General features: G+C 43.3%; 1 protein-coding gene across 1 annotated transcript in view; it reads right to left on the bottom strand.

The window, feature by feature from the left end:
- Positions 1–23,059, bottom strand: part of ptprb (protein tyrosine phosphatase receptor type b) — a 107,454-nt gene that overhangs the window by 4,253 nt on the left and 80,142 nt on the right. Inside the window, exons 23-30 of the mRNA XM_031820111.1 lie at positions 20,864–20,881; positions 20,559–20,640; positions 20,265–20,355; positions 18,409–18,485; positions 15,915–16,049; positions 13,666–13,788; positions 12,335–12,498; positions 2,341–2,476 (exon numbers count right to left, since the gene is read on the bottom strand). Of these exons, the coding sequence (XP_031675971.1) occupies positions 2,341–2,476; positions 12,335–12,498; positions 13,666–13,788; positions 15,915–16,049; positions 18,409–18,485; positions 20,265–20,355; positions 20,559–20,640; positions 20,864–20,881 (826 nt within the window). The remainder of the gene's footprint in view (positions 1–2,340; positions 2,477–12,334; positions 12,499–13,665; positions 13,789–15,914; positions 16,050–18,408; positions 18,486–20,264; positions 20,356–20,558; positions 20,641–20,863; positions 20,882–23,059) is intronic.

Here is a 23,059-nt window from a genome sequence, read left to right as displayed (position 1 = left end):
TTTTAAGTGGGAGAACTTGCACAATTGGTGGCTGACTAAATACTTTTTTGCCCCACTGTATATTATCTCTGGCTATATATTATCTTTGGCTATATAATATCACTCGCTATATATTATCACTGGCTATATATTATCACCGACTATATATTATCACTGGCTATATATTATCACTGGCTATATGTTATCACTGGCTATATATTATCACTGGCTATATATTATCACTGGCTATATATTATCACTGGCTATATATTATCACTGGCTATATATTATCACTGGCTATATAATATCACCGACTATATATTATCACTGGCTATATATTATCACTGGCTATATAATATCACTGGCTATATAATATCACCGACTATATATTATCACTGGCTATATATTATCACTGGCTATATATTATCACTGGCTATATAATATCACTGGCTATGTATGATCACCGACTATATATTATCACCGACTATATATTATCACTGGCTATATATTATCACTGGCTATATAATATCACTGGCTATGTATTATCACCGACTATATATTATCACCGACTATATATTATCACTGGCTATATATTATCACTGGCTATATAATATCACTCGCTATATATTATCACCGACTATATATTATCACTGGCTATATATTATCACTGGCTATATATTATCACTGGCTATATAATATCACTGGCTATGTATTATCACCGACTATATATTATCACTGGCTGTATATTATCACTGGCTATATATTGTCTATGGCTATATAATATCACTGGGAATCACTGGCTATATATTATCACTGGCTATATATTATCACTGGCTATATAATATCACTGGCTATGTATTATCACCGACTATATATTATCACTGGCTGTATATTATCACTGGCTATATATTGTCTATGGCTATATAATATCACTGGGAATCACTGGCTATATATTATCCCTGGCTATATAATATCACTGGCTATATTATATCATTGGCTATATATTATCACTGGCTATATAATATCACTGGGGATCACTGGCTATATATTATCCCTGGCTATATAATAACACTGGCTATATATTATCACTGGCTATATATTATCCCTGGCTATATAATAACACTGGCTATATATTATCACTGGCTATATATTATCACTGGCTATATAATATCACTGGCTATATAATATCACTGGCTATATAATATCACTGGCTATATATTATCACTGGCTATATAATATCACTGGCTATATAATATCACTGGCTATATAATATCACTGGCTATATATTATCACTGGCTATATATTATCACTGGCTATATAATATCACTGGCTATATAATATCACTGGCTATATAATATCACTGGCTGTATATTATCACTGGCTATATATTATCACTGGCTATATAATATCACTGGGGATCACTGGCTATATATTATCCCTGGCTATATAATAACACTGGCTATATATTATCACTGGCTATATATTATCACTGGCTACATATTATCCCTGGCTATATATTATCACTGGCTATATATTATCTTTTGCTATATATTATCACTGGCTATATATTATCACTGGCTATATATTATCACTGGCTATATAATATCACTGGGGATCACTGGCTATATATTATCCCTGGCTATATAATAACACTGGCTATATATTATCACTGGCTATATATTATCACTGGCTACATATTATCCCTGGCTATATATTATCACTGGCTACATATTTTCACTGGCTATATATTATCACTGGCTATATATTTTCACTGGCTATATATTATCTTTTGCTATATATTATCACTGGCTACATATTATCAGTGGCTATATATTATCACTGGCTATATATTATTTTTTATTTTACCTTTATTTAACCAGGCAAGTCAGTTAAGAACAAATTCTTATTTTCAATGACGGCCTGGGAACAGTGGGTTAACTGCCTGTTCAGGGGCAGAACGACAGATTTGTACCTTGTCAGCTCGGGGGTTTGAACTCACAACCTTCCGGTTACTAGTCCAACGCTCTAACCACTAGGCTACCCTGCCGCCCCCCACTGGGTATCACTGGCTATATATTATCACTGGGTATCACTGTCTATATATTATCACTGTCTATATATTATCACTGGCTATATATTATCACTGGCTATATATTATCACTGGCTATATATTATCACTGGGTATATATTATCACTGGCTATATATTATCACTGGCTATATATTATCACTGGCTATATATTATCACTGGGTATCACTGGCTATATATTATCACTGGCTAACATTGACGTTCATTATACTCATGGAAATGTACCAGCTGATGGAAACAGTTGTGTTGAACTGAGGGTTTTATCCGTCGTTACCTCTGTTTGCACCATGTGAGAGCGGTGCAATCGGAGGTCAAACACACAGCCGTAGACGTCCACTGTTCCTATGCTGTCCAGCTGTTGAAGGACCCGGTCCAGAACCATGAACGTCCCTGTACGACCCACTCCAGCACTGAGGGAGAGAGAGAGAGAGAAGAGTGATTCATGTAGTTTACATAACATTTACCATTAACGTCCATGTATTTATACACTTGAGGTAAATCATATTAAAATCATTTGATATTGGTTTTTAATTTAATTGGTGTGCCTACACAGCTACCATCCTGATTGAAGGATTTCTCCTTTGACATGCACACACACACACACACACACACGCACACACACACACACACACACACACACGCACACACACACACACACACACACACACACACACACACACACACACACACACACACACACACACACACACACACACACACACACACACACACACACACACACACACACACAAATGATAAATGATGACGGTCAATCACAATCCATCATCCAGGACGCTGCACATAACATCATTCCAGCTGTTTCAGCTTCACTGAAACACTGTACACCAGTACTAACAGAGTTCTCTCTCCACTTTGACGGCACATCTAACATCTTGGACATAAAGGGGAGCCGGTCAGGGTCAGTAGATCACTGGTCTAGGCTCTAGACGTCACCAACAGTGATGGAATGGCAGACTCCTGTAGCTGAGAGCGATACCCACGTCTGGAGAAAGAGTCACCGCCGAGTAATGGACTCTCCTCTGGGGGAAAAACGACCCTTACTTACTTCTCCTTCCTGTAAAGTGTGTTGTGGCTTAACGACCCTTACTTCTCCTCCCTGTAAAGTGTGTTGTGGCTTAACAACCCTTACTTACTTCTCCTTCCTGTAAAGTGTGTTGTGGCTTAACGACCCTTACTTCTCCTTCCTGTAAAGTGTGTTGTGGCTTATCGACCCTTACTTACTTCTCCTTCCTGTAAAGTGTGTTGTGGCTTACGACCCTTACTTCTCCTTCCTGTAAAGTGTGTTGTGGCTTAACGACCCTTACTTACTTCTCCTTCCTGTAAAGTGTGTTGTGCCTTAACGACCCTTACTTCTCCTTCCTGTAAAGTGTGTTGTGGTTTAACGACCCTTACTTCTCCTTCCTGTAAAGTGTGTTGTGGTTTAACGACCCGTACTTACTTCTCCTTCCTGTAAAATGTGTTGTGGCTTAACGACCCTTACTTCTCCTTCCTGTAAAGTGTGTTGTGCCTTAACGACCCGTACTTCGCCTTCCTGTAAAGTGTGTTGTGCCTTAACAACCCTTACTTTTCCTTCCTGTAAAGTGTGTTGTGCCTTAACGACCCTTACTTCTCCTTCCTGTAAAGTGTGTTGTGCCTTAATGACCCTTACTTCTCCTTCCTGTAAAGTGTGTTGTGCCTTAACGACCCTTACTTCTCCTTCCTGTAAAGTGTGTTGTGCCTTAACGAACCTTACTTCTCCTTCCTGTAAAGTGTGTTGTGCCTTAACGACCCTTACTTCTCCTTCCTGTAAAGTGTGTTGTGCCTTAACGACCCTTACTTCTCCTTCCTGTAAAGTGTGTTGTGCCTTAACGACCCTTACTTCTCCTTCCTGTAAAGTGTGTTGTGGTTTAACGACCCTTACTTCTCCTTCCTGTAAAGTGTATTGTGGTTTAACGACCCTTACTTCTCCTTCCTGTAAAGTGTGTTGTGGTTTAACGACCCTTACTTCTCCTTCCTGTAAAGTGTGTTGTGGTTTAACGACCCTTACTTCTCCTTACTGTAAAGTGTATTGTGGTTTAACGACCCTTACTTCTCCTTCCTGTAAAGTGTGTTGTGGTTTAACGACCCTTACTTCTCCTTCCTGTAAAGTGTGTTGTGGCTTATCTGTGAACTACATTCCTGTTGATCTGAACCTGAAGGAGTGTAGAGCACCATCGGCCAGGTTAATCTAATTTCTGTCTATATAGAGCTGAGGGTGGTCCAGTTCACCATCGGCCAGGTTAATCTAATTTCTGTCTATATAGAGCTGAGGGTGGTCCAGTTCACCATCGGCCAGGTTAATCTAATTTCTGTCTATATACAGTGCCTTGCCAAATTATTCGGCCCCCTTGAACTTTGCGACATTTCAGGCTTCAAACATAAAGATATAAAACTGTATTTTTTTGTGAAGAATCAACAACAAGTGGGACACAATCATGAAGTGGAACGACATTTATTGGATATTTCAAACTTTTTAACAAATCAAAAACTGAAAAATTGGGCGTGCAAAATTATTCAGCCTCTTTACTTTCAGTGCAGCAAACTCTCTCCAGAAGTTCAGTGAGGATCTCTGAATGATCCAATGTTGACCTAAATGACTAATGATGATAAATACAATCCACCTGTGTGTAATCAAGTCTCCGTATAAATGCACCTGCACTGTGATAGTCTCAGAGGTCCGTTAAAAGCGCAGAGAGCATCATGAAGAACAAGGAACACACCAGGCAGGTCCGAGATACTGTTGTGAAGAAGTTTAAAGCCGGATTTGGATACAAAAAGATTTCCCCAAGCTTTAAACATCCCAAGGAGCACTGTGCAAGCGATAATATTGAAATGGAAGGAGTATCAGACCACTGCAAATCTACCAAGACCTGGCCGTCCCTCTAAACTTTCAGCTCATACAAGGAGAAGACTGATCAGAGATGCAGCCAAGAGGCCCATGATCACTCTGGATGAACTGCAGAGATCTACAGCTGAGGTGGGAGACTCTGTCCATAGGACAACAATCAGTCGTATATTGCACAAATCTGGCCTTTATGGAAGAGTGGCAAGAAGAAAGCCATTTCTTAAAGATATCCATAAAAAGTGTCGTTTAAAGTTTGCCACAAGCCACCTGGGAGACACACCAAACATGTGGAAGAAGGTGCTCTGGTCAGATGAAACCAAAATTGAACTTTTTGGCAACAATGCAAAATGTTATGTTTGGCGTAAAAGCAACACAGCTCATCACCCTGAACACACCATCCCCACTGTCAAACATGGTGGTGGCAGCATCATGGTTTGGGCCTGCTTTTCTTCAGTAGGAACAGGGAAGATGGTTAAAATTGATGGGAAGATGGATGGAGCCAAATACAGGACCATTCTGGAAGAAAACCTGATGTAGTCTGCAAAAGACCTGAGACTGGGACTAGTCTTCCAGTCTTCCAGTCTTCCAACAAGACAATGATCCAAAACATAAAGCAAAATCTACAATGGAATGGTTCAAAAATAAACATATCCAGGTGTTAGAATGGCCAAGTCAAAGTCCAGACCTGAATCCAATCGAGAATCTGTGGAAAGAACTGAAAACTGCTGTTCACAAATTCTCTCCATCCAACCTCACTGAGCTCGAGCTGTTTTGCAAGGAGGAATTGGAAAAAATGTCAGTCTCTCGATGTGCAAAACTGATAGAGACATACCCCAAGCGACTTACAGCTGTAATCGCAGCAAAAGGTGGCGCTACAAAGTATTAACTTAAGGGGGCTGAATAATTTTGCACGCCCAATTTTTCAGTCTTTGATTTGTTAAAAAAGTTTGAAATATCCAATAATGTCATTCCACTTCATGATTGTGTCCCACTTGTTGTTGATTCTTCGCAAAAAAATACAGTTTTATATCTTTATGTTTGAAGCCTAAAATGTGGCAAAAGGTCGCAAAGTTCAAGGGGGCCGAATACTTTCGCAAGGCACTGTAGAGCTGAGGGTGGTCCAGTTCACCATCGGCCAGGTTAATCTAATTTCTGTCTATATAGAGCTGAGGGTGGTCCAGTTCACCATCGGCCAGGTTAATCTAATTTCTGTCTATATAGAGCTGAGGGTGGTCCAGACACCATCGGCCAGGTTAATCTCATTTCTGTCTATATAGAGCTGAGGGTGGTCCAGACACCATCGGCCAGGTTAATCTAATTTCTGTCTATATAGAGCTGAGGGTGGTCCAGACACCATCGGCCAGGTTAATCTAATTTCTGTCTATATAGAGCTGAGGGTGGTCCAGACACCATCGGCCAGGTTAATCTAATTTCTGTCTATATAGAGCTGAGGGTGGTCCAGACACCATCGGCCAGGTTAATCTAATTTCTGTCTATATAGAGCTGAGGGTGGTCCAGACACCATCGGCCAGGTTAATCTAATTTCTGTCTATATAGAGCTGAGGGTGGTCCAGACACCATCGGCCAGGTTAATCTAATTTCTGTCTATATAGAGCTGAGGGTGGTCCAGACACCATCGGCCAGGTTAATCTAATTTCTGTCTATATAGAGCTGAGGGTGGTCCAGACACCATCGGCCAGGTTAATCTAATTTCTGTCTATATAGAGCTGAGGGTGGTCCAGACACCATCGGCCATGTTAATCTAATTTCTGTCTATATAGAGCTGAGGGTGGTCCAGACACCATCGGCCAGGTTAATCTAATTTCTGTCTATATAGAGCTGAGGGTGGTCCAGACACCATCGGCCAGGTTAATCTAATTTCTGTCTATATAGAGCTGAGGGTGGTCCAGACACCATCGGCCATGTTAATCTAATTTCTGTCTATATAGAGCTGAGGGTGGTCCAGACACCATCAGCCAGGTTAATCTAATTTCTGTCTATATAGAGCTGAGGGTGGTCCAGACATCATCGGCCAGGTTCATCTAATTTCTGTCTATATAGAGCTGAGGGTGGTCCAGACACCATCGGCCAGGTTAATCTAATTTCTGTCTATATAGAGCTGAGGGTGGTCCAGACATCGTCAGCCAGGTTCATCTAATTTCTGTCTATATAAAGCTGAGGGTGGTCCAGATCACCATCAGCCAGGTTCATCTCATTTCTGTCTATGTAGAGCTGAGGGTGGTCCAGACACCATCAGCCAGGTTCATCTAATTTCTGTCTATATAGAGCTGAGGGTGGTCCATACATCATCGGCCAGGTTCATCTCATTTCTGTCTATATAGAGCTGAGGGTGATCCAGACACCATCGGCCAGGTTAATCTAATTTCTGTCTATATAGAGCTGAGGGTGGTCCAGACACCATCGGCCAGGTTAATCTAATTTCTGTCTATATAGAGCTGAGGGTGGTCCAGACACCATCAGCCAGGTTCATCTAATTTCTGTCTATATAGAGCTGAGGGTGGTCCAGACACCATCAGCCAGGTTCATACATTAAAAACCAAAGTCTATCAGAATTCCAGTCATTCCAATAAACGTTATACCCCTTGGTCTTCAGGAATAGGACTTGTTAATATGGAAGTATAGCCTGGTTGTTTAACCCGAGGCCAAACATTCCCTCATTGTGAAAAGTACAGTGCCTTGCGAAAGTATTCGGCCCCCTTGAACTTTGCGACCTTTTGCCACATTTCAGGCTTCAAACATAAAGATATAAAACTGTATTTTTTGGTGAAGAATCAACAACAAGTGGGACACAATCATGAAGTGGAACAACATTTATTGGATATTTCAAACTTTTTTAACAAATCAAAAACTGAAAAATTGGGCGTGCAAAATTATTCAGCCTCTTTACTTTCAGTGCAGCAAACTCTCTCCAGAAGTTCAGTGAGGATCTCTGAATGATCCAATGTTGACCTAAATGACTAATGATGATAAATACAATCCACCTGTGTGTAATCAAGTCTCCGTATAAATGCACCTGCACTGTGATAGTCTCAGAGGTCCGTTAAAAGCGCAGAGAGCATCATGAAGAACAAGGAACACACCAGGCAGGTCCGAGATACTGTTGTGAAGAAGTTTAAAGCCGGGTTTGGATACAAAAAGATTTTCCAAGCTTTAAACATCCCAAGGAGCACTGTGCAAGCGATAATATTGAAATGGAAGGAGTATCAGACCACTGCAAATCTACCAAGACCTGGCCGTCCCTCTAAACTTTCAGCTCATACAAGGAGAAGACTGATCAGAGATGCAGCCAAGAGGCCCATGATCACTCTGGATGAACTGCAGAGATCTACAGCTGAGGTGGGAGACTCTGTCCATAGGACAACAATCAGTCGTATATTGCACAAATCTGGCCTTTATGGAAGAGTGGCAAGAAGAAAGCCATTTCTTAAAGATATCCATAAAAAGTGTTGTTTAAAGTTTGCCACAAGCCACCTGGGAGACACACCAAACATGTGGAAGAAGGTGCTCTGGTCAGATGAAACCAAAATTGAACTTTTTGGCAACAATGCAAAAAAAGCCCTGGAGGACTGATTGGGCTCATTGATTTGAAAAATAAATGCTGCGCTCATGGACTGGCATGGGTTTGAGCACTACTGAAAAGTGCTATTTACACGTGAAACATGCTTGGCATATGCTGCGTTTGTTATAGGCCTGTTGTTGACCTTTTTGTTGGTGACGCTTTGATATATTGACAATATGCAGCTGTTTTAAAAGGGCAAATCCACAGATGAAACAATAACAAAATGGACACCCCGCCTCTGCTTTGGTAAAAAGGCTGAGGGATGGGCCTGGAGAAATGTAACCACTCTCAGATGAATAGACAGAGCTCTGGATGCGATGACTGACCCTCCATGATGTCACAATGATTGTTTTAATCATGTGACGAGGCTATACAGTGTTTGTTTACATTTACAATGTTTACAAACATGGGGGGGGAAACAAGCTTATATTTTGGTTTCTGATGGAGTGTGACAGTTGAACTAAACCCATGAGGCATTTATAAGTTATATTATGCAAGAATCAATGGATATATACAAATATACATTTATAAATAGAAAAAATGGATGTAGCAACTACATAATGTCTCTTTAAGTCTATCCAAAGTGTGTGAGTTTGAGCGTGTGTTCATTAGGTCTATGGATTTTTATTTTTGTATCAGCATGAATTAGAATGAGCGATAAAAGCCCCACTTTTATTCCATAGGCTGGGATCTACACTATGCAGCTGTTATTCTATAGGCTGGGATCTACACTATGCAGCTGTTGTTCCATAGGCTGGGATCTACACTATGCAGCTGTTATTCTATAGGCTGGGATCTACACTATGCAGCTGTTATTCTATAGGCTGGGATCTACACTATGCAGCTGTTATTCCATTGGCTGGGATCTACACTATACAGCTGTTATTCTATAGGCTGGGATCTGCACCATGCAGCTGTTATTCTATAGGCTGGGATCTACACTATACAGCTGTTATTCTATAGGCTGGGATCTACACTATGCAGCTGTTATTCTATAGGCTGGGATCTACACTATACAGCTGTTATTCTATAGGCTGGGATCTACACTATACAGCTGTTATCCCATAGGCTGGGATCCACACTATACTGTTGCTATTCTATAGGCTGGGATCCACACTATGCAGCTGTTATTCCATTGGCTGGGATCCACACTATACAGCTGTTATTCCATTGGCTGGGATCCACACTATACTGTTGCTATTCTATAGACTGGGATCCACACTATACTGTTGCTATTCTATAGGCTGGGATCCACACTATGCAGCTGTTATTCCATTGGCTGGGATCCACACTATACAGCTGTTATTCTATAGGCTGGGATCCACACTATGCAGCTGTTATTCCATTGGCTGGGATCCACACTATACAGCTGTTATTCTATAGGCTGGGATCTACACTATGCAGCTGTTATTCCATAGGCTGGGATCTACACTATACAGCTGTTATTCCATAGGCTGGGATCCACACTATGCAGCTGTTATTCCATTGGCTGGGATCCGCACTATGCAGCTGTTATTCTATAGGCTGGGATCCTCACTATGCAGCTGTTATTCCATTGGCTGGGATCCACACTATACAGCTGTTATTCTATAGGCTGGGATCCACACTATACAGCTGTTATTCTATAGGCTGGGATCCACACTATACAGCTGTTATTCCATTGGCTGGGATCCGCACTATGCAGCTGTTATTCTATAGGCTGGGATCCTCACTATGCAGCTGTTATTCCATTGGCTGGGATCCACACTATACAGCTGTTATTCTATAGGCTGGGATCCACACTATACAGCTGTTATTCTATAGGCTGGGATCCACACTATGCAGCTGTTATTCCATTGGCTGGGATCCACACTATACAGCTGTTATTCTATAGGCTGGGATCTACACTATGCAGCTGTTATTCCATAGGCTGGGATCCACACTATACAGCTGTTATTCCATAGGCTGGGATCCACACTATGCTGTTGTTGCCAGAGCACGTTTTTAACTGACTTTCCACTGGTTTCAAAAACAATGAATGACAGGCAGCTTAAATTTATTGAATTCAACTATTATTGGGTTCAAATACACATTTAGATTTGTGAACAGCCGTCCACAACAACCATAATCTGTAAAGCACAAATAGCTAAATGAGAGAGCAGCAGTGTGATTCACATCAATACTCCATGTAGATATCAGTAATAAGTCATATCTGTATCGCCGTAGACGACTCCACTGATGTCATCCTTTACCTCCAAGCGTTTATTCAAGTTGGATCATCTTTGGATGCCGACAGCAGTCGCCCCATTGGAAGACACAGCTTGGACTGTAGCCTACAAACGGCTATTCCTGCTCTTTTCCCACAATCCATCAAACATTTTTGGTGTGTCGTCATAGTGGTCTCTGATTGGTGGTCATCATTTGGTGTGTCATCATAGCGGTCTCTGATTGGTGGTCATCATTTGGTGTGTCATCATAGTGGTCTCTGATTGGTGGTCATCATTTGGTGTGTCATCATAGTGGTCTCTGATTGGTGGTCATCATTTGGTGTGTCATCATAGTGGTCTCTGATTGGTGGTCATCATTTGGTGTGTCATCATAGTGGTCTCTGATTGGTGGTCATCATTTGGTGTGTCATCATAGCGTTCTCTGATTGGTGGTCATCATTTGGTGTGTCATCATAGTGGTCTCTGATTGGTGGTCATCATTTGGTGTGTCATCATAGTGGTCTCTGATTGGTGGTCATCATTTGGTGTGTCATCATAGTGGTCTCTGATTGGTGGTCATCATTTGGTGGTCATCATAGTGGTCTCTGATTGGTGGTCATCATTTGGTGTGTCATCATAGTGGTCTCTGATTGGTGGTCATCATTTGGTGTGTCATCATAGTGGTCTCTGATTGGTGGTCATCATTTGGTGTGTCATCATAGCGGTCTCTGATTGGTGGACAGACTCTCTCAGGTGGAACAAACTTAAACTTCCACCTTTTTTTCAACGCTGATTTGAATGTCTTTGACAAAACAGAGAAGTGTCAAAGATTTTTTTTTTGTCTTGCAAACATCTTTTTAAAAATGTAAAAGTAATCCTCGAAGTAATCATCTAGTTTTTCAAAAGTATCTGATTACAATATTTTAGCTGGTAACGGATTACAGTTACTGTATTTGTTGTAATCCCTTATATGTAGTGGATCCGTTACTCCCCAACCCTGCGAGGGGACGAGTCTCATGTATGGAGCTGATCAATGATTAAAACGGCCTCAATACATTTTGTCACGTTGCTGGTCTTCTCTTTGACTCACGTCTGCCAAGGGGGAAACTCTTTCTGTTGGGAGATGAACCCTCTGGCTCCGCTAAATTTACATCTACACTGGTATCTACACACACACGCACGCACGCACACACACACACACACACACACGCACACACACGCGCATACACACACGCACGCACGCACACACACACACACACGCGCATACACACACACACACACACACGCACACACACACACACACACACGCGCATACACACACGCACGCACGCACACACACACACACACACACACACACACACACACACACACACACACACACACACACGCGCATACACACACACACGCGCGCACACACACTCTCCACACACACGCACACACTCTCCACACACACGCACACACACCCTCCACACACACACACACACACACACACACACACACACACACACACACACATACACACCGATGTGGCTCTTCCACACACACACCGATGTGGCCCTTCTACACACACACCGATGTGGCCCTTCCACACACACACCGATGTGGCCCTTCCACATACCTGCAGTGAACAACGGTGGCTCCAGTGCTGGGGGCCCTGTCGATGTAGTCCCTGACGGTCCGTACGAACTCGATGAGGGACTGGGTGGTCTCGGGGACCCCGTGGTCTGGCCACACCGTGTAGTGGAAGTGTCTCACCACCCGAGGGAAGCTGGGACGACCCTCCTGAAGAGACACAGGATGAGGGATGTTCAGGACAGGAAATGCAGGGTATATCCCTCTTCGGGGCTCCCGAGTGGCGCAGCGGTCTAAGGTACTGTATCTCAGTGCAAGAGACGACACTACAGTCCCTGGCTCAAATCCAGGCTGAATCACATCCGGCCGGGATTGTCCGGGTCTGGCCGGGATAGGCCGGGTCTGGCCGGGATAGGCCGGGTCTGGCCGGGATAGGCCGGGTCTGGCCGGGATAGGCCGTCATTGTAAATAAGAATTTGTTCTTAACTAACTTACCTGGTTAAATAAAAGGTTAAATAAAATATAAATAAATACATTTTAAAAAAATAAAGTCGGACCTCCACACCAGGTCTAGAATCAGGATCTAAACGATTAGAGGATTGAACAGTTTTATCTGTCTTGGTACTGATGGTTTATATAAAAACAGGTCGTCCTAATGAACTGAAAGCTCTTCAGTTGGGCTACAGCTTTCAATAGAGTGACAGTAACAGAGAAGCTGCCATATTATCTGAGGTGATTGTTTCTGAGGTGATTGTTTCTGAGGTGATTGTTACTGAGGTGATTGTTACTGAGGTGATTGTTACTGAGGTGATTGTTACTGAGGTGATTGTTACTGAGGTGATTGTTACTGAGGTGATTGTTACTGAGGTGATTGTTTCTGAGGTGATTGTTTCTGAGGTGATTGTTACTTAGGTGATTGTTACTGAGGTGATTGTTTCTGAGGTGCTTGTTACTGAGGGGCTTGTTACTGAGGGGCTTGTTACTGAGGTGCTTGTTACTGAGGTGATTGTTACTGAGGTGATTGTTACTGAGGTGATTGTTACTGAGGTGATTGTTACTGAGGTGATTGTTACTGAGGTGATTGTTACTGAGGTGATTGTTACTGAGGTGATTGTTTCTGAGGTGATTGTTTCTGAGGTGATTGTTTCTGAGGTGATTGTTTCTGAGGTGATTGTTTCTGAGGTGATTGTTACTGAGGTGATTGTTACTGAGGTGATTGATACTGAGGTGATTGTTTCTGAGGTGATTGTTACTGAGGTGATTGTTACTGAGGTGATTGTTACTGAGGTGATTGTTACTGAGGTGATTGTTTCTGAGGTGATTGTTTCTGAGGTGATTGTTTCTGAGGTGATTGTTTCTGAGGTGAATGTTACTCACAGAGCTGATCTTGAACTCCCTGATTGTCCATTCAGCCAGGACAGACTCAGACAGCATTTGAACCACCAGGTCTCCATAGTACAGAGGCTCCCGGTCAGCCGGCCAGTAGTGGTCACACTTCACCTGGATGGGGACAACAATGGCCACGGTTAGACCATTAGATCTCTTGATTTGTTGTCTGACTGACTGACTGACTGACTGACTGACTGGTTGATTAAGGGATTGAGTTATTTATTGAATAGTTTGTTCATTTATTCATTTGTTTGTTTGTTCTTTTGTCCATCCATCTATCCCCATCCATTCATCCCTCTATCCACCCAAAATGTCCCACACAAAGTAAAGTCCAATTATATCAGACTTATGTCTAATCAAATCAAATTGTATTTGTCACATGCGCCGAATACAACAGGTTTAGACCTTACCGTGAAATGCTTACTGGCAAGGCCTTAACCAACAATGCAGTTTTAAGAAAATATTTTCTAAACAAACTAAAGTAAAATAAAAACACAATAAAATAACAATAATGACAGTATACAGCGGGTACCGGTACCGAGTCAATGTGCGGAGGTACCGGTTAGTAATGAGGCTATATACAGCGGGTACCGGTTAATAATGAGGCTATATACAGCGGGTACCGGTACCGAGTCAATGTGCGGAGGTACCGGTTAGTAATGAGGCTATATACAGCGGGTACCGGTTAATAATGAGGCTATATACAGCGGGTACCGGTACCGAGTCAATGTGCGGGGGTACCGGTTAGTAATGAGGCTATATACAGCGGGTACCGGTTAATAATGAGGCTATATACAGCGGGTACCGGTACCGAGTCAATGTGCGGGGGTACCGGTTAGTAATGAGGCTATATACAGCGGGTACCGGTTAATAATGAGGCTATATACAGCGGGTACCGGTACCGAGTCAATGTGCGGGGGTACCGGTTAGTAATGAGGCTATATACAGCGGGTACCGGTTAGTAATGAGGCTATATACAGCGGGTACCGGTACAGAGTCAATGTGCGGGAGTACCGGTTAGTAATGAGGCTATATACAGCGGGTACCGGTTAGTAATGAGGCTATATACAGCGGGTACCGGTACCGAGTCAATGAGTGTGGGTACCGGTTAGTAATGAGGCTATATACAGCGGGTACCGGTACCGAGTCAATGTGCGGGGGTACCGGTTAGTAATGAGATACAGCGGGTACCGGTTAGTAATTAGGCTATATACAGCGGGTACCGGTACAGAGTCAATGTGCGGGGGTACCGGTTAGTAATGAGGCTATATACAGCGGGTACCGGTACCGAGTCAATGTGCGGAGGTACCGGTTAGTAATGAGGCTATATACAGCGGGTACCGGTACCGAGTCAATGTGCGGAGGTACCGGTTAGTAATGAGGCTATATACAGCGGGTACTGGTACCGAGTCAATGTGCGGGGGTACCGGTTAGACGCGGTAATTTGTATATGTATTGTAGGGGTAAAGTGACTATGCATAGGTAATAAACATTGAGTAGCAGCAGTGTAAAAACAAAGGTGGGGGGGGTCAATGTAAGTAGTCCAGGTGGCCAATTGATGAACTGTTCAGGAGTCTTATGGCTTGGGGATAGAAGCTGTTAAGGAGCCTTTTGGACCGAGACCTGGCGCTCCGGTACCGCTTGCCGTGCGGTAGCAGAGAGAACAGTCTATGACTTGGGGGACTGGAGTCTTTGACAATTTTTTGGGGCTTCCCCTGACACCGCCTGGTATAGAGGTCATGGATGGCAGGAATCTTGGCCCCAGTGATGTACTGAGCCGTACTCACTACCCTCTGTATGTCCTTACGGTCGGATGCCGAGCAGTTGCCATACCAGGCGGTGATGCAACCGGTGAGGATACTCTCGATGGTGCAGCTGTATAACTTTTTGAGGGTCTGGGAACCCATTATTTTACCCATTAGCCAAATATTTTCAGTCTCCTGAGGGGGAAGAGGCGTTGTCCTGCCGTCTTCACGACTTTCTTGGTGTATTTGGACCATGATAGTTTGTTGGTGAACACCAAGGAACTGAAACTCTCGACCAGCTCCACTTCAGCCCCGTCGATGTGAATGAGGACGTGTTCGGTTAATCCAGTCAGGCCATATGTCAAGTGCTCAATGATTTAGATTACTGACCATTATCAGGGTCCTTTAGGAACTATTTATTTCTCTGAGTCACTATGGAAACACATCTGTCACCCCCCACCCTCCCTCCCTCCCCCCGAATCTCCGACTCACCCGTCCCTTCTCGACACACTGCGTCACCATGACGACGTTGTATACGTTGTGCTCCCACACCATCCTCCAGAAGTCATCCTTGGTTCCGGGGAGAGGGCCTTGGGTGGCGATGTACTCACGGCGGAAGTTGTTCCCCTGAAAAAGACAGATGGGGATCAGTCAGTCAATCAGTTGTTCAATCATGGGACAGGAAGCCTGGTTTCAGAGCCTATGACAAAAAACGTATTTTGGGATGGTCTTGTAAGTTGAAACCTTATAACACTGGAGTAAGTGTTGCAAATGCAGATTTATGCTGACATTTGAACCTACAGCCACTTCTCATACTCTAATGAGACAAAGACAGTCTGAAATATGAACCTACAGACACATCTCATACTCTAATGAGACAAAGACAGTCTGACATATGAACCTACAGCCACATCTCATACTCTAATGAGACAAAGACAGTCTGACATATGAACCTACAGCCACTTCTCACACTCTAATGAGACAAAGACAGTCTGACATATGAACCTACAGCCACTTCTCACACTCTAATGAGACAAAGACAGTCTGAACCTACAGCCACTTCTCACACTCTAATGAGACAAAGACAGTCTGAACCTACAGCCACTTCTCATACTATAATGAGACAAAGACAGTCTGAACCTACAGCCACTTCTCACACTCTAATGAGACAAAGACAGTCTGACATATGAACCTACAGCCACATCTCATACTCTAATGAGACAAAGACAGTCTGACATATGAACCTACAGCCACATCTCATACTCTAATGAGACAAAGACAGTCTGACATATGAACCTACAGCCACATCTCATACTCTAATGAGACAAAGACAGTCTGACATATGAACCTACAGCCACATCTCATACTCTAATGAGACAAAGACAGTCTGAACCTACAGCCACTTCTCACACTCTAATGAGACAAAGACAGAAATGTGTTCTAAGTACCTGAAGGGAAAGGCCAGGCCACACATAGAGAATACAGTTCAATCCTGGCATTTAAAGGTAATTTGTAACATTCCAGCTGACCTGTTCTAATGACCACCGAGGGTGTGGGTCTAACGGGGGGTCCTTAGACACCCTGGTGTTTCTGTCTGATCTAGCTGGAGAGAACACACAGGGACTAACTCATTAGTGTAGAGGGGGGGGGGGGGGGGGAGGGAGAGAGAGAGAGAGAGAGAGAGAGAGAGAGAGAGAGAGAGAGAGAGAGAGAGAGAGAGAGAGAGAGAGAGAGAGAGAGAGAGAGATAGTGTGTGGAAGGGGAGGTTGTGTGTGTGTGTGTGTGTGTGCATGCGTGCTAATGAGAACCTCTACAGTACCCCGTACTGGGCAGCCCCCCTAAAGCTCATACTGAAACCAATTACCGGATGATTGACACCACATAACTACTGTACCTTCCTACCGAATCTGTGCCCACCAAACCAGCCCCCTGTGACACACAGTAGTCCTATATGTTTTTAAGAAATCAGGTGTGATATGTCCTTGAAGGTAAAGACATGATCTGGAACTTTGGTGACTGCTAAGTATTTTTGAAAGCTCCCTCTTTGGGCTGGATGTGTCCATGTGTAGTTCATACATGCAGAATCTACTCTGAGCAGAGTTACTGTTTAACCTCTAGTGACACCTAGTTTAAAAGACACGATTTACTGGAAGCTGTGTGCTGCCGTTTTCACTACATTTACCCCCACGTGGACCCCTGGCAATTCAAGTTCCAGACAATGAGTTTCAGACCCTCACCATTTAAGTGCAAGCTAGCAAGATGTAGAGAGAGAGAGAGAGAGAGAGAGAGAGAGAGAGAGAGAGAGAGAGAGAGAGAGAGAAGAAGGAGCCAGAGAGAAGAAGGAGCCAGAGAGAGAGTGAGAGAGAGAGAGAGAGAGAAGAAGGAGCCAGAGAGAAGAAGGAGCCAGAGAGAGAGAGACACTGTATATATATATATAATATGACATTTGTAATGTCTTTATTGTTTTGAAACTTCTGTATGTGTAATGTTTACTGTTAATTTTTATTGTTTATTTCACTTTTTATATTCACTTTATATATTATCTACCTCACTTGCTTTGGCAATGTTAACACATTTCCCATGCCAATAAAGCCCTTGAATTGAATTGAATTGAGAGAGAGACGGACAGAGAGAGACGGACAGAGAGAGTGAGAGACGGACAGAGAGAGACAGAGAGACAGAGTGAGACACAGAGAGAGACACAGAGAGAGACAGAGAGAGAGAGAGAGACAGAGAGACAGAGTGAGACAGAGCAGTGACGTGGTGTACATCTCTGCACATATGTGACGTGATACTCAATTGTCGGTGACTACTTTCAGCTAGTGAGCTCTACTTTCAGCTAGTGAGCTCTACTTTTAGCTAGTGAGCTCTACTTTCAGCTAGTGAGCTCTACTTTCAACTAGTGAGCTCTACTTTCAGCTAGTGAGCTCTACTTTCAGCTAGTGAGCTCTACTTTCAGCTAGTGAGCGCTACTTTCAGAACTCACTGGTATATAACTGGCATTGATGAAGTCAGAACAGGGGTCATCCTCCAGGTAGGAGAGCTTCACTCTGGTGGAATCATCTAGAACAGAAGAGAGATGTCGTTAGTGTGACTGACTGGGTTCTCCCTCTGAGCTAATGCCTCTAGGCATTGACTGAAGTCGTCATGTCTTCAAGTCTTCAAGTCTTCAAGTCTTCAAGTCGTCAAGTCTTCAAGTCGTCAAGTCTTCAAGTCTTCAAGTCGTCAAGTCGTCAAGTCGTCAAGTCTTCAAGTCTTTCACCTTTATTTAACCAGGTAGGCTAGTTGAGAACAATTTCTCATTTACAACTGCGACCTGGCCAAGATAAAGCATAGCAGTGTGAACAGACAACACAGAGTTACACATGGAGTAAACAATTAACAAGTCAATAACACAGTAGAAAAAAAGGGGAGTCTATATACATTGTGTGCAAAAGGCATGAGGAGGTAAGCGAATAATTACAATTTTGCAGATTAACACTGGAGTGATAAATGATCAGATGGTCATGTACAGGTAGAGATATTGGTGTGCAAAAGAGCAGAAAAGTAAATAAATAAAAACAGTATGGGGATGAGGTAGGTGAAAATGGGTGGCTTCAAGTCTTCAAGTCGTCAAGTCTTCAAGTCTTCAAGTCTTCAAGTCTTCAAGTCTTCAAGTTGTCAAGTCTTCAAGTCTTCAAGTCTTCAAGTCTTCAAGTCTTCAAGTTTCAGACGAACAAACTCATCACCTCAGTTACATTAAAGCTCTGGTAAGAAAATACTGTAAAGGTCTTGGAATCTGAACAGAGGGGTTGAAGATGTTGTTGTTGCTGCATTGTGAAGCAAAATGATATTAAAGTAAGGATGCTGCTTCACTTTGTATTGAGCAGTGCCACAGATTGATAGGCCATACTTCACTAATACCTTATACCCAAGTAACCCCTGCTTTAAATGAATTCACAACTGTAAACGTACATAGTTTTTGCTGTTTGTGAACGGCAGGCTTGTTCTCCGTTCCACAATTAGACACCTCCAATTGTATTGCCACCTGAACAAACACTTTTGAGTCCAGACCAATTATTCCAGACCAATTTAATGAATGTGCTTGAACAACGACAAAGGAGAAACTTAACTTTGAAAAGTAAAATGCACCCTATTCCCAAACAGAGCCCTGTAGAAACTGGTCTAAAGTAGTCCCCTATTCCCAAACAGAGCCCTGTAGAAACTGGTCTAAAGTAGTCCACTATTGCCAAACAGAGCCCTGTAGAAACTGGTCTAAAGTAGTCCACTATTGCCAAACAGAGCCCTGTAGAAACTGGTCTAAAGTAGTCCACTATTCCCAAACAGAGCACTGTAGAAACTGGTCTAAAGTAGTCCACTATTCCCAAACAGAGCCCTGTAGAAACTGGTCTAAAGTAGTTCACTATTGCCAAACAGAGCCCTGTAGAAACTGGTCTAAAGTAGTCCACTATTCCCAAACAGAGCCCTGTAGAAACTGGTCTAAAGTAGTTCACTATTGCCAAACAGAGCCCTGTAGAAACTGGTCTAAAGTAGTTTACTATTGCCAAACAGAGCCCTGTAGAAACTGGTCTAAAGTAGTCCACTATTCCCAAACAGAGCCCTGTAGAAACTGGTCTAAAGTAGTGCAATATATAGGGAATAGGGCCCTGGTCTAAAGTAGTGCACTATATAGGGAATAGGGCCCTGGTCTAAAGTAGTGCACTAGATAGGGAATAGGGCCCTGGTCTAAAGTAGTGTACTATATAGGAAATAGGGCCCTGGTCTAAAGTAGTGCACTATATAGGGAATAGGGCCCTGGTCTCTCTCTCATTAATCCTTAGATCCACTCTGTGGGCTACTCACAGGGCAGGATGTTGTTGTAACGGTTCTTGCCCCTGTTCTCTGGTAGACGGGCTGCATCCAGAGGCTGGTTACGACCCACATCCTTCAGATCCTGAGGGGGAATGGAAATAATGAATAATTTAGTGAAACAGCTTCATGGGCTAGGGGCCTTGGAAATAAAGCACGGCAGTTTATAAACAATTGGTTTATAAACTAATACTTCAAAGTTTAAAAACAACGTTATAAATATGCTTTTTTGTAGATAAGGGGGGATCTCTTATCAGAGAATCATTTCTGATGTTTTTTTTTTTTTACCTCAAACTCTTCTGACAGAAGATAGTTGGAGTCTGCCTGTAGTTTAGTGAGGTGGGATTCAAAGTGGGCTGCTTTGACGGGGCTGAGGGGAGACAGACAGACACATCTTAGAGAAATGATTTACGAGAATGTAAATGATTCATGAGACTTTAAAATGTAAATGTGAAAAAACGTTTATGGAAACAGGATTTATTGTGATTTATTTAGGGCAGATAATTTGTAATACTTGTAATACTACTTGGTCATCCTATTTAATTCAGGATTTCTAGAGACAGAAGATAACATGGAGGGTGTAATAGACGCACCTTGAGATGCGTCGGTTGCTGAAATAAAGAGAAGTAGAGTGTAAGATTAGACGGCTGTGTTCCCGTTAAACACATTTCCTTTTATCTTGTTACACACTCCATTTTGTTTCAGCGACTAAGAGATTCAGAACTCCATTTTGTTTCAGCGACTAAGAGATTCAGAACTCCATTTTGTTTCAGCGACTAAGAGATTCAGAACTCCATTTTGTTTCGGCGACTAAGAGATTCAGAACTCCATTTTGTTTCAGCGACTAAGAGATTCAGAACTCCATTTTGTTTCAGCGACTAAGAGATTCAGAGTGCCCTCTCTCCTCACACACTAATCTTGTTACTTCCTCACAGACCTACGCCACTCTGCTGAAATGACCTTTAAATTACATTTCCTCGTTTAATTGAATTGAACCTTTATTGAACCAGGTTGTCCCATTGAGGGCTGAAGACCTCTTTCACAAGAGAGACATGAACATGTAATTACATTGTTTACGACAACCCTAGAAGGTTCATTCATTACCCAGACTGTCTGTTGGTGGTGGACCTATGTTTAGATACTGAGTGTTTGGTGCACAGACAGTGTGTTGAGGTAGACAGGAGTTCACTGTGTTGTCCATCACCTCTCAGCAGTGACTGACAACCCAGGGATCAATTATGATAGTCCCTCCCCTGTGTCAAGGCCTGCTGACTGATGAGTGACAACCAAGGGATCAATGATGGTAGTCCCTCCCTTGTGTCAAGGCCTGCTGACTGGTGAGTGCAAACCCAGGGATCAATGATGGTTGTTCACCAACAGAACAGAGTGGTTTAAACCCCTTCCTGTTATCGATCTGCAACAACCTAGTGGATGATTGCATCCATTATTTCAGCACGAACCCACACGCATGCACACATGAGAGCACGTACACACACACACATCTATTTTTAGAGACAGGGAGAATGACATCTCTCTCTGTCCCTTCACTCATACTGATTAAGGTTCCCTGCGAGTCAGTGTGACGATGGACATAAAAAAATTGGATGGCATCAGAGGAGAAGTGACGAGAGAAGGATGGAGAGAGAGAAGGATGGAGAGAGGGAAGGATGGAGAGAGGGAAGGATGGAGAGAGGGAAGGATGGAGAGAGGGAAGGATGGAGAGAGGGAAGGATGGAGAGAGGGAAGGATGGAAAGATGGAAAGAGGGAAGGATGGAAAGATGGAAGGATGGAGAGAGGGAAGGATGGAGAGATGGAAGGATGGAGAGAGGGAAGGATGGAGAGAGGGAAGGATGGAGAGAGGGAAGGATGGAGAGAGGGAAGGATGGAGAGATGGAGAGAGGGAAGGATGGAAAGATGGAAAGAGAGAAGGATGAAGAGAGGGAAGGATGGAGAGAGGGAAGGATGGAGAGATGGAAGGATGGAAAGATGAAAAGAGGGAAGGATGGAGAGATGGAAGGATGGAGAGATGGAGAGATGGAAGGATGGAGAGAGGGAAGGATGGAGAGAGGGAAGGATGGAGAGAGGGAAGGATGGGGAGAGGGAAGGATGGAGAGAGGGAAGGATGGAGAGAGGGAAGGATGGAGAGATAGAGAGACGGAGAGAGGGAAGGATGGAGAGAGGGAAGGATGGAGAGAGGGAAGGATGGAGAGAGGGAAGGATGGAAAGATGGAAAGAGGGAAGGATGGAAAGATGGAAGGATGGAGAGAGGGAAGGATGGAGAGATGGAGAGAGGGAAGGATGGAGAGATGGAAGGATGGAGAGAGGGAAGGATGGAGAGATGGAAGGATGGAGAGAGGGAAGGATGGAGAGAGGGAAGGATGGAGAGAGGTAAGGATGGAGAGAGGGAAGGATGGAAAGATGGAAAGAGAGAAGGATGGAGAGATGGAAGGATGGAGAGATGGAAGGATGGAGAGAGGGAAGGATGAGAGAGGGAAGGATGGGGAGAGGGAAGGATGGAAAGATGAAAAGAGGGAAGGATGGAGAGAGGGAAGGATGGAGAGAGGGAAGGATGGAAAGATGAAAAGAGGGAAGGATGGAGAGATGGAAGGATGGAGAGATGGAAGGATGGAGAGAGGGAAGGATGGAGAGAGGGAAGGATGGGGAGAGGGAAGGATGGAAAGATGAAAAGAGGGAAGGATGGAGAGAGGGAAGGATGGAGAGAGGGAAGGATGGAAAGATGAAAAGAGGGAAGGATGGAGAGATGGAAGGATGGAGAGATGGAAGGATG

This window comes from Oncorhynchus kisutch, unplaced genomic scaffold (genome assembly GCF_002021735.2).
Source record: "Oncorhynchus kisutch isolate 150728-3 unplaced genomic scaffold, Okis_V2 scaffold3051, whole genome shotgun sequence".
Classification (NCBI taxonomy): Eukaryota; Metazoa; Chordata; class Actinopteri; order Salmoniformes; family Salmonidae; genus Oncorhynchus; species Oncorhynchus kisutch.
This window is presented reverse-complemented; position numbering and strand designations above follow the sequence as displayed.